General features: G+C 39.2%; 1 protein-coding gene across 3 annotated transcripts in view; it reads right to left on the reverse strand.

Annotated features, from left to right (window-relative positions):
- LOC100017089 (renin-like) overlaps window positions 1-13,130 on the reverse strand; it is a 68,657-nt gene that overhangs the window by 18,400 nt on the left and 37,127 nt on the right. For all 3 annotated transcript variants that reach the window (XM_007481210.3, XM_056815773.1, XM_001370718.5), the window contains 4 exons: window positions 9,851-10,001; window positions 9,223-9,346; window positions 7,398-7,516; window positions 5,640-5,836 (listed from right to left, as the gene is read on the reverse strand). In XM_007481210.3, the coding sequence (XP_007481272.2) occupies window positions 5,640-5,836; window positions 7,398-7,516; window positions 9,223-9,346; window positions 9,851-9,985 (575 nt within the window). In that variant the 5' untranslated portion in view covers window positions 9,986-10,001. The remainder of the gene's footprint in view (window positions 1-5,639; window positions 5,837-7,397; window positions 7,517-9,222; window positions 9,347-9,850; window positions 10,002-13,130) is intronic.

The following is a 13,130-nucleotide window of genomic DNA, read 5'->3' on the forward strand; positions in this document are numbered from 1 at the left end:
ACACATATATTCAACTAGAGCTAAAAAAGAGGTTAATACTAAAAGAAATGGGAAAAGAAACAAAAGTGGGTAAATTTTTATGTCACAAAGAAGCTCATGGTGGGAGGGGGAGAACATCAATACACTGGAAGGGTAAAGAGGATGAAGAGAGTAAATACTTAACTATTAAATGAATTTTTTTAAGTTTTTAAACATTATTTTATTTGATCATTTTCATACATTATTCATTGGAAAAAGAGATCATTTTCTTTTCCTCCCCCTTTCCCCCTCCTGTAACCCCTCCCCTAGCCGATGATTCCACTGGGTATAACATGTGTCCTTGCTCCAAACCCATTTCCTTGTTGTTGGTATTTGCATTTGGGTGCTCATTTAGTGTCTCTCCTCAATCATATCCACTCAACCCCTGTAGTCAAGCAGTTGTGTTTCCTCAGTGTTTTTACTCCCACAGTTTGTCCTCTGCTTGTGGATAGTGTTTTTTTTTTTTTTTCTCATAGGTCCCTGCAGATTGTTCAGGGACATTGCATTGACACTAATGGAGAAGTCCATTACATTCAATTGTACCACAGTGTCTCAGTCTCTGTTTACAATGTTCTCCTGGTTCTGCTCCTTTCACTCTGCATCACTTCCTGGAGGTTCCAGTCTCCATGGAATTCCTCCACTTTATTATTCCTTTGAGCACAATAGTATTCCATCACCAACATACACCACAATTTGTTCAGCCATTCCCCAATTGAAAGGCATCCCCTCATTTTCCATTTTAATTGACCCAAAGATGGAAGAACAATCTAACCCATTGGGGCAGAGAATAGATTTGTGCCTCATAGGGGAGTAGAAGGGTAACAAATGGACTGGTGGGGAAGGAAGCAATACAAGGGAGGGCGAGGGTGGGGGTAGTTTTAGAAAGACTGCAAGGCAAATAAGGGGGTAAATAAGAAAGGAAGAGGGTAGAAAGGGAAATAAAATAAGAGTGGAAAATAGGGGGATTGACTAAAAACAGATATTTGTGTAGAAGGAAATAGTGAAAGAAGAAAAGGCAGAACCAGGAGTAGAAATCAAAATGCTGGGAAATACACAGCTAGTAATCATAACTCTGAATGTGAATGGAATGAACTCACACATAAAATGCAAGTGAATAGCAGAGTGGATTGGAATCCAAAACCCTACCATATGCTGTCTACAAGAAACACATATAAGGAAGGTAAATATGCCATAGGGTGAAAGTAAGAGGATGGAGCCAAATCTATTGGGTATCAACTGATAAAAAGAAGGCAGGAGTTGCAAACATGATATCTGCCAAAGCCAAAGCCAAAATAAATCTAGTTAAAAGAGATTGGGAAGGTAATTACATCCTGATAATAGGCAGTATAAACAATGAGGAAATATCAGTACTCAACATGTATGCACCAAATGGCATAGAATCCAGATTTTTAAAGGATAAACTAGTGAAACTCAAGGATGAAATAGATAAAAAAACAATACTAGTGGGACACCTGAACCTTCCTCTATCTGAACAAGATAAATCAAACCAAAAAATAAATGAGAAAGAGGTAAGAGAAGTGAATGGAATCTTAGAAAAATTAGAGTTAGTAGATATGTGGAGAAAAATAAATAGGGACAAAAAGGAATACACCTTCTTTTCAGCAGCACATGGTATATTCACAAAAATTGACCATGTGTTAGGGCATAAAAACATTGCAAACAAATGCAAAATACCAGAAATAATAAATGCAACCTTCTCAGATCACAATGCAATGAAAATAATAATTAGAAAGTGTGCATGGAAAGGTAAATGAAAAATTAATTGGAAATTAAACAATACGATTCTCCAAAACTGGTTAGTTAAAGAACAAATCATAGAAACCATTAATAACTTCACTGAAGAAAATGACAATGATGAGACATCCTTTCAAAACCTATGGGATGCAGCCAAAGCAGTACTCAGGAGGAAATTTATATCCTTGAGTTCATATATTAACAAATTAAGGAGGGCAGAGGTCAATGAATTGGGCGTGCAAATTAAAAAACTAGAAAGTAACAACAAATTAAAAATCCACAGATGAAGACTAAATTAGAGGTCCTAAAATCAAAGGAGACATTAATAAAATTGAAAGTCAGAGAATTATTGATTTAATCAATAAGGCTAAAGACAAAGTACTGGTCAGTCTAATTAAAAAAAAATGAAAGAAGAAAACCAAATTGATTGTATCCAAGATGAAAAGGGAGACTTCACCTCTAATGAAGAGGAGATTAAGGCAATCATTAAAAATTATTATGTCCAATTATATGGCAACAAATATGGTAATCTAGGGGATATAGATGAATACTTACAAAAATATAAATTGCCTAGAGTAACAGAGGAAGAAATAGATTACCTAAACAACCTCATATCAGAAAAAGAAATTGAAAGAGCCATCAAAGAACTCCCTAAGAAAAAACCCCCAGGTCCTGATAGATTCACAAATGTATTCTATCAAACATTCAAAGAACAACTAATCCCAATATTATACAAACTATTTGATGGAATAAGCCAAGGAGGAGTTCTTCCAAATTCATTTTATGACACAAATATGGTACTGATCCCAAAGCCAGGCAGGTCCAAAATGGAGAAAGAAAACTATAGACAACTCTCCTTAATGAATATAGATGCAAAAATATCAAATAAGATACTAGCAAAAAGACTCCAGCAAGTCATCACCAGGGTTATTCACTATGATGAGATAGGAATTATACCAGGAATGCAAGGATGGTTCAATATTAGGAAAACAATCCACATAATTGATCATATTGACAAGCAAAGCAACAAAAACCACATGATTATCTCAATACATGCAGAAAAAGCCTTTGATAAAATACAATACCCATTCCTATTGAAAACACTAGAAAGTATATATATATATATGTATATATATATATATATTTCTTAAATATAATAAACAGTATCTGTCTAAAACCAAAGGCTAACATTATCTGCAATGGGGATAAACTAGAAGCCTTTCCAATAAGATCAGGAGTTAAACAAGGATGCCCATTATCACCTCTATTATTTAACACAGTACTAGAAACACTAGCAGTAGCAATTAGAGAAGAAAAAGAAATTGAAGGTATTAAAATTGGCAATGGGGAGAAGAAGCTATCACTCTTTGCAGAGGATATGATGGTCTACTTAAAGAATCTTAGAGAATCAACCAAAAAGCTAATCGAAATAATCAACAACTTTAGCAGAGTTGCAGGATACAAAATAAACCCACATAAGTCATCAACTTTTCTATATATCCCCAACCCATTTCAGCAGCAAGAATTAGAAAGAAAAATTCCATTTAAAATCACCCTGGACAATATAAAATACTTACGAATCTATCTATCAGGACAAACACAGTAACTATATGAACACAACTACAAAACATTCTCCACACAATTAAAACTAGATATAAACAATTGGAAAAACATTGATTTCTCATGTTGGGAAGAACTAACATAATAAAAATGACAATCCTACCGAAATTAATTCACCTATTTAGTGACATACCCATTGAACTTCCAAAAAATTACTTTACTGATTTAGAAAAAACCTTAACAAAGTTCATTTGGAAGAACAAAGGATCAAGGATATCCAGGGAAATAATGAAAAAAATACAAAGGAAGGGGGCCTTGCAGTCCCAGATATCAAACTATACTATAAAGCAGAGGTCATCAAAACAATTTGTTACTGGCTAAGAGGCAGAAAGGAGGATCAGTGGAATAGACTTGGGGTGAATGACCTCAGCAAGACAGTCTATGATAAGCCCAAAGATCCCAGTTTGTGGGACCAAAACCAACTATTTGATAAAAACTGCTGGGAAAATTGGAAGACAGTATGGGAGAGATTAGGTTTGGATCAACATCTCACACCCTACCCCACGATAAACTCAGAATGAGTGTATGATCTGAATATAAAGAAGGAAACTATAAGCAAATTAGGCCAACACAGAATAGTATACTTGTCAGATCCTTGGGAAAGGAAAAACTTTAAAACCAAGCAAGAGCTAGAGAAAAACCACAAAATGTAAAATCAAAATGTTTTGTACAAATAAAATGAATGCATCCAAAATTAGAAGGGAAGCAAAAAATTGGGAAACATTACAAAAGCCTCTGACAAAAGTCTAATTACTCAAATTTATAAAGAGCTAAACCAATTGTACAAAAAATCTAGCCATTCTCCAATTGATAAATGGGCAAGGGACATGAATAGGCAATTTTCAGTCAAAGAAATCAAGACTATTAATAAGCACATGAAAAAGTGTTCTAAATCTCTTATAATTAAAGAAATGCAAATCAAAACAACTCTGAGGTATCACCTCACAACTAGCAGATTGGCTAACATGACAGTAACGGAAAGTAATGAATGCTGGAGGGGATGTGGCAAAGTTGGGACATTAATTCATTGCTGGTGGAGTTGTGAATTGATCCAACCATTCTGGAGGGCAATTTGGAACTATGCCTAAAGGGTGATAAAAGACTGTCTGCCCTTTGATCCAGCTATAGCACTGCTGGGTTTGTACCCCAAAGAGATAATAAGGAAAAAGACATGTACAAAAATATTCATAGCTGCGCTCTTTGTGGTGGCAAAAAATTGGAAAATGAGGGGATGCCCTTCAATTTGGGAATGGCTAAACAAATTGTAGTATATGTTGATGATGGAATACTATTGGGTTCAAAAGAATAATAAAGTGGAGAAATTCCATAGGAGCTGGACCAACCTCCAGCAATTGATGTCGAGTGAGTGGAGCTGAACCAGGAAAACATTATGCATAGAGACTGATACACTGTGGTACAATCGAATGTAATGGACTTATCCATTAGTGGAAATGCAGTGATCCTGAACAACTAGGAGGAATGTACAAGAAAAACTACTATCCACATTCAGAGGAAACCCTGTGGGAGTAAAAACACTGAAGGAAAACAACTGCTTGAAAACATGGATAGAAGGGATATGGTTGGGGATGTAGAGTAAATGAACATTCTAGTGCAAACATCAACAGCATGGAAATAGGTTCTGATCAAGGGCACAAGTAATATTCAATGAAATGAGTAAATGGTCATGGGCTGTGGGAAGGGTGGGTGGAGGGGAGGGAGGGAAATCATGTGATTATTGTAACCAAGGAATAATGATCTAAATTGACTAAATGAACTAATTCAAATGGAAAACAAAAACAAAAACAAAGTGCTAGTTAAATAGAAATAAAAAATAAATTATAATTATAAAAGTATTTTATAACATTATAAATTAAGGATAATAATCATGCCATCTAAGCCACAATAATTACAGCAATTACAATAGAGAGGTATAAAGTGTTTTATGAAGTGCAACATTTAGCCAAATGTTAGATTACTTACACCTCTATGAATACACAAAACAATGTTTTCCAAAGCTAAATAAAAATAATTTTCCCATGATGTCTCATTTGGGCCATGGGATTCCCTCCCACTAACATGGATTAAGGGTTCAACTGTCTCTCTGAGGCACCCTGGACTCCACAGAGATTTTGGAAGCGAGTCCTCCTGCCTTTCTTGCTCCAGCTGAGGGGCACAGTCGTGAGCACAATTCCCTTCCATTCCTCCTCCCCAGGGTGTGGAATCCCACCCAAAAAGAATAGCCTCACCTGCTGTAGTAGATTGAGAAGACATCTTCCTCCAGCACCCCTTGTGTCATTATGTTGTCAAAGACAGGAGTGATTCTGCTCACTGACTGTTCAGAGTAGCCCAGTCCCAGGATTCCATCAAACCAGGCCAGTCCAAAGGGTATTACGGAGAATTCTGTGGCCTCAACAAATGCCTGAGTCATCTTGATTCCACCAATCTGTGGGTTTAAAAAGCCAGAGGAGAAAGCTGGCTGACCAGGCACAGTGCCCTAACAGCCTGACCTGGTGCTGACCTAGGTCACAACAAATCATGATACTGGTCCCTAATTTGGGATGCAGTCTGTTATTAGATTTGGAGCAAGTAGGGAGGAAAATGAAGAAAAATAGGTAGTTTGAAGATAAATTCAGAGTGCATTTTGAACACAGTTTAAAGATCGGTATGGAAGGATAGTCAGAGTGGTTTTAGCTTTTGCTCCTCCTGAGTCACCATCTTGACTCTGCCCCCAGATCTAGAATTTAAAGGAATCATTGAGATCTAGTCCAAACCCTTCATTTTACAGATGAGGAAACTAAGGCACAGAAGATTAAATTATTTGCCCAAAGTTCCACAGTAAGCACAAGAGTCAAGATTGGAACCCCGCTAGACTCTAATCCTCTTTTGCTATGGCCAACACTCCCCTTAATTTTCCCATGACATCTCATTTGGGCTATAGAACTCCCTCCCACTGAGCTGGGCTGCATGACAACCTAACCCCTTCACTACTTCCTATGTGCCCCCTGGGCTCCAGGCTGCCTTTTTATCCTCTTCCAGGATGGCCTTGCTATTCATCAAAACCTGATTTCACCTAGATAAAAATAGTCATGGAGTTTGGGGGGGCATAGCCCAAGTTGTCCTGTGAATTCTCCCTCAGGAATGACCTGACCTAAAGTCAATGCAACAGATGAGGAGCTGGAGGAACACTGGGAAGAGAGGAGCTGATTGGACTCTGGGCCAGACTGGAATAAATTGGATCTCTTAGTATGTCTTTCACTTTCTTCTCTACCTCCTTTAGCCCCTTCTTCTCCCTATGACATCCCTAATGCCTTCCTTCCACTCCCACAGATTCCCAACCAGCCACAGTCCCAAAGTATTGTTCCAAGCTTCAGATTATACCCTTCCCCCACATCCCCCAATGTTTCTCTTCCAAAATAAACTGTTTTCAGGTGATTCATTTCCCAGGATCTTCTCTCTCAGCTGAGAGCCAATAGGATGCTGCATGAATTCATACAGTAAGTCATTCCGTACCACTAATTGGCCTGTGGTTTATTCTCTAAGCTAACATAATGCCCAGAACCAGTCACAATGCTAGTGCCCTCCCTTAAGGAGACAAGGACAGGGGACTCAGAACAAGTGAAGAGATGTATAGAAGAGAGATTTTTGATTTTCTCAAATCAAGTCACAGGAGGAAAAGAACAAGGAATGGGCTAGAACCTCTAAGTATTTTACCCTTACGTGAATCACAAATTATACACAAAATTCCATGCAAATAATCCAGATTTTCTTTTTGAGGCAGTAGCTGAACCACTTTCTAGGACTGGTATGTGGGCTCTATTACTGCTCCCTAGTGATCAAAGGGAAGTAGCAGAAGTTCATTGTTTCCCAGGATCCCTCTGTTCTCAGAGTAGACTGGTATCCATCCCCTCTCCTTAACCTTCCCCCTCGTCCACAGGGATTCCTCCAGGATCCTAAATTATGGGAAATTGGTGAGGGGAACATTATTTCCTATGAGAGAGACTTACAGTCAATGTATCCTGGCTCAAGAAGCCCTCAACCCAGCCTGATTCATACTCAATGAAGAACTCAGACCCATTTGGTCTGTAAGTAGAGGATATTGAGGCGTCGTATTGATTGTGAAACTCTGGGGAGGAGACAAAGACCCAGGTGTTAGAGGAGGAAACTAGACAGAGAAGTTGGAATGCACTGAGGTCAGAAAAAGATTCAGCCCCCTTCTCTGTCATTAACAACGTATCCAGAAAGGGGGCCAACAGATGCTCTCTAACATCCTACCTAACAGTCTGATTCTGCAATCTGCTGTCACTGGTGGGAGCACAGGTGGGTCGGGTTAAAAGTTCTAGGAATGTGCCTAGTTGTGTGACTGGGCAAGTCAATTAGCCCCATTTGCCTAGCCTTTGCCTTCTGTCTTAGAGATGTTGCTGAGACATTAATTCAGGGTTAAAAAATAATAAAGGATGTGCCTAAAGTTGGTTGAATAGAAAGAGTCCAAAGCAAGGAAGACTTGGCTTTAACAGAGACTGGCCTGGTGCCCCTTCACAAGTCTCTTACTATCCCAGAGCTTAGCTAAGACCCCAAGTCACAGAGAAGGTGCCCATGGGTGCTGGTTGAGGGGGTTTCTTCACCTGGGAGTACCCATCTCAAGGAAATCCCAGGTCAGGCTGTACCCCTCAAGAAAACCTTTACAAATGTAAAAATGACGGATATCTGCTATGTGCCCCACACTCTGTCAGGGCCTAAACTAGGTTTCAGTTTTGTTGTTCTTTTTTCACATATTGCAACCTAAAGCCTGCTGCAAACAACAGGAAGGGTGACTTTCATTAGGGATGGAAACCCTGACAGCACCCCTATTAGCAATAATGAGATTCTGGGGTGGCAGAGCTCCTGCTGGGAACTTCTTGGGTGGACCTGGATAGTAGGACTCCTCTAGCCTGTCATCTGTCAGCTTCCTATTTAACCAAAGCAGTTAGCTGGTGTTTACATATTGCTGAAGATTGAATGGACTCTCAGCTTATGCCTAAACCCCACTTGCCTTACCCTAGGTAAGCCTCTGTACTCTGTTTAGGATTCCTCCTGAGCTTTGTTCCATCTTTTAAATGAATCAGCTTGAAGCATCTCTAGTCTTGGGGTGGGGGTGGAGGCAGGAAGTACACAATATACCCTGGAGAAATACTTGCTGATTGAGGGATTGTCAGAGATAAGGGCTAAGGACCTGTGAGAGATGCTAGAATGATATTGATGGAGATCTAATTGCTAGGAGTCATGAGAGCTCCTCGAATGGAGGTTAAATGCCAAGGATAGAGCAGGTCTTGCCTAGCCCTTACCTCTATTCTGTCTTGGAACCAATACTCAATATTGATTCTGAAATGGAATGCAAGGGTTAAAAAAAGTCATTGGGCTTCAGTGATCAGAATGGGGCTATAAGCATGGAGGCATGGGGCAAAGTCAGGGTTGGAGTGAAGACTGGCTTAGGAATTCAGTCTTGTCCCTAGCTGAGGAAGACTTGGAAGTCCTTTGGGTGGCCAGGGTCTTAATGCTTCTTCAGGAAATCAGATTTGAATTTGTATTCCCTCCCCTTATTATCATTTATCTTTTCTGATTGAAAGAACAAGGAGCTGGGAGTGAGGACCCCTGGGTTCTGTACACGGTTCTGATCATTCTGGGCTTTCCCCCACATTATTTAGAAAGTAATAATTATCCCTACCCCTATTGAAAGGATGGGAGGATAGGAGTAGAAATGCCTTAGATTTAGGCTGGTTTGGGGCCAAGCACGAAGTTCAACCTCCAAACCAGGAGAGTCTAGATCTTGGGGGCCAGGTGCTAGGATCTTACCACATATTGAGTCCACTGGGTCACAATGGCTGGAGGGTACCCAAAAGTCAGAAGAGCCAGTGTCAAAAATGACTTTGAAGGTTTGGGGTGGGCTGCCAATACTGATCTCACCATAATACTGGTTCTGTAGGCATAAGAAAGGAGAGAGGGACAAAGGGCAAATCACCTCACTCCCTTGGACTTCCATTTTCTCATCTATAAAATAAACAGATTCAAGAGAAGCATCTCTTATGGGATCCTGGAGTTCTGAGATAAACAATTGTGTGCTAGAAGGTTTGAGGAACTGGTCTGTTTTTCAATAAAAGCATTATCTATAAAATGGGGATGATACCTTCTTGAATCATATACCTTTAGTATAAACAAAAACACTTCATAAAGCTCAAAGTTTTGCAAAACTTTTGCAAAGTTTTGCAAAAATCCCTTTTGCCAAACCTTAATCCCCTTTCCAATTCTTTCTTTCATAGCTTATTTCCTTTCCAAATTTTTCCTCTAGTGCTTTAACTGATAAAAAAGGTAAAGAAAAACTATTTGAAACCCTTGTTTCATATCTTCTAGAATTTCTAATTGAATTTGTGCCCTGGGGAGCATTGGGGGGGGAAGGGGAAAGGATCAGTAGTGGAGGACTTACATCCACAAAATTGTAGAGACCAAGAGACAATACTGTATCCATGGAATTATTTTCATTGATCTGTGTCCCAAGTTCCATTTTCAACTTCTCCAAGAGGTCTCCCCTTGTCTTCATGCTCTCTTTGATTGAGGCCATTTTCTTGAGGGGAATCCTGACCAGGAATAGAGGAAAGAGAAGACAAGCATATTAGAATTTTCCAGGGTCCCCTACTCAATCCCTTAAGATTATTTCACTAATTCCTTTGTCCCCCCAATTAAGACTGCCCCAAATTCTCAGATTAGGCATTTGAGAGCTGGACCTGTTTCTAAAACCACCAAAGATATTCTAGGACAGAAGAAAAATATAATTGTGAAATGTTTAACAACAACAACAAAAAAAACAGAATGAAACATCATGAAGGTTTGTGATTTTCCAAATCAGTGACTCAGAGGGATCCATTTCTAGCGGAGTTTGACACCACTGGTCTAAAAGCTTCCTTGGTTCCTCTTGCTCAATGCCCCAATCCCTTCTCCAAACATATATACACCCCTGCCACTTCTTCATAAGGTAACAAAACATAACTCTTCCATACATAATGACAGAGCTATGAGTGGCTACTAGTGCCGAGTGCTGTAGATATTTGGGGCCAATCAGTGATTCTAATGGATAGAACGCTAGACTTTAAGTCAGGGAGATTTGAAATTAAAGCCTGCCATAGACACTTAACAGTTTTGTGATCATAGACAAGTCATTTAACTTCATCTTGTCCATAAAATAGAGATAATAATAGTATATACTTCAAACAGCTGTGTGAATTAATTGAGAAAACATAGCAATAGTACTTTGAAATCTTTTTTTTAAAGCTCTTACCTTCTGTTTTAGAATCAATACTATGTATTGGTAAATGGGGGTTAAGTGACTTGCCCAGGGTCATACAGCTAGGCAGTGTCTAAGCCAAATTTGAACCCAGGACCTCCCATCTCTAGACCTGTCTCTCAATCCACTGAACCACCCAGCTGCCCACAGTACTTTGAAATCTTAAAGCACAAGGAAATACTGATATTGGCAAGATATCTAGATCATGTGTTCATTTGTTAAAAGGGAGGGCCTTCTCTGAATTAGGGTGGGTAATGATTTGTTCAAAGAGCATCACTTTAATTAAAAAGTAATTATGTTCATTAAATATATAAAATACAATAATCCTTCCATATATAATTAAGCATATTGATTGTATAATTAACATTCATAAAATTAATTTAAAAAGAATTATCTTCACAAAAGTTTTATGAATCTATTGCTCTTGCCCTCTCCAAGAAGCTTAAATAAAATAATTCCAATAAGTAGAGTGATATGAGATCTGAATTTAGAATATCTATATGATCTTGATCCACTGATACTCTCCCTGGGCCTCAGTTTCTTCATATGTAAAATGAGGGGATTGGATTAGTTATTGGTAAGATCCTAAATCTGCCCTCCTATCATTTATTCTTTTTTTTTTTTCATGAAAAAAACACACTCCGCACTAGGAGGCTTAAGGAAACAAGAGAGCCTGACTTATTCTTATCACTGGCATGGCCACAGAATTTCCATCTGCCCCAAGCATGGGCAGAGTATCCTTACTGACCTCTTAGACAAATGTTGGTGGCTGGGCAGAGGGACTGGGAAGAAGAAGAGCTAAGGCTAAAGGAGAGGTTTGAGTTAGAAGTCAGGAAATCTTCCTCCCAATTCTGAGATTCAGTGATCTCCCAGAGACCTAAGAAAACCATTTGTAGTCAATTAGTCATATCTGACTCTTTGTGACTCTATTTGGGCTTTTCTTGGCAAAGATACTGGAGTCATTTGCCGTTTCCTTCTTAGGCTCATTAGACAGAAGAAGAAACCGAGGCAAACAGAATAGAAATGACTTGCCTAGGGTTACATAGCTAGTAAGTGTTTGAGGATAGATTTGAACCCAAGTCTTCCTGCCTCCAGGGTCAGTATTCAATCCATTGTGCAAGGTAGCAGCACAGGCAAAATTCTAAAGGGTTACTGGTGAAGGGAAGAGGAATGGGGTTCTGACTAGGAACTTAAGAACGAGGTAATGCTACATGGAAATGGTAGGTGGCAGCAGAGACTCACAGCAGCCCAGCACAAAACTGACACCTCAAGGTGGGTATTGAGGGAACAAGACAATGAAGGAGTTTTGTGGAGTAGAGTCAGCAATCCTGTTGCTGAGAACCCTGAAGGATTTTTGCCCCTATATGTCCACTTTAGTGTTGCTGTCCCGACTGCTATGCTCAAGCTGAGATGCATCCTTGATGACCAAGGAGAGCTCTAGCTCAAATGGGGTATTGGAGGACCTCCAGCCCAGCCTTTCATTTTAGAGGTAGGGAAACTGAGGTTAGGAGACTTGCCCAAAGTCACATCTAAGGTAAGATTCAAACCCTCTTTTCCACTGTACCAGTCACTGGCAATTTTCCCAGCGCCACTCCCCTTCCCCAGGAACATGATGAAAGAAGTCATTTCTGTCCTTAGTTTTATTATGGGCTTTCCTCTTTCCCAGCACAGTCTTCCTGTTTGAAGATGATACTTATTGCTGAATGCTCCGAAATTGGCATCCTAACCCCAAATACTCTCAACCTAAACATACAGGGATGTGTTGGTAAATGATTAACAACGGGCTCTCCAGAAGCGGAATGTGCAGAAGCCACCATTTTAAGCTTAATCTGCATTAGTAAAATTTTCTCTATCACTTGCTTTATATTCTTTTTCTTTTTTTCTGTTGTGTTGTGACTGTCTTTTTTTAATTGAAAAATTTTATTTAATTAATTAATTTAGAATATTTTTCCATGGTTACATGATTGATGTTCTTTCCCTCCTCTCTCCCTACCCCCTTCTGTAGTCAATGTGCAATTCCACTGGGCTTTATATGTATCACTGATCAAGACCTAATACCCTATTATTGATAATTGCACCAGGGTGATCATTTAAAGCATACATCCCCAATCATATCCCCATCGACCCATGTGATCAAGCAGTTGATTTTCGTCTTTGTTTCTATTCCCACAGATCTTTTTCTGGCTGTGGATAGCATTGTTTCTCCTAATTTCCTCAGAATTGTCCTGGATCATCACATTGCTGCTAGTAAAGAAGTCCATTACATTCGATTGTACCACAATGTATCAGTCTCTGTGTATAATGTTCTCCTGGTTCTGTTCCTTTCACTCTGCATCCATTCCTGGATGTTGTCCCAGTTCACATGGAATTCCTCCAGTTCATTATTCCTTTGAGCACATTAGTATTCCATCACCAATAGATACCA

The sequence above is a fragment of the Monodelphis domestica genome, chromosome 2, assembly GCF_027887165.1.
Source record: "Monodelphis domestica isolate mMonDom1 chromosome 2, mMonDom1.pri, whole genome shotgun sequence".
Classification (NCBI taxonomy): domain Eukaryota; kingdom Metazoa; phylum Chordata; class Mammalia; order Didelphimorphia; family Didelphidae; genus Monodelphis; species Monodelphis domestica.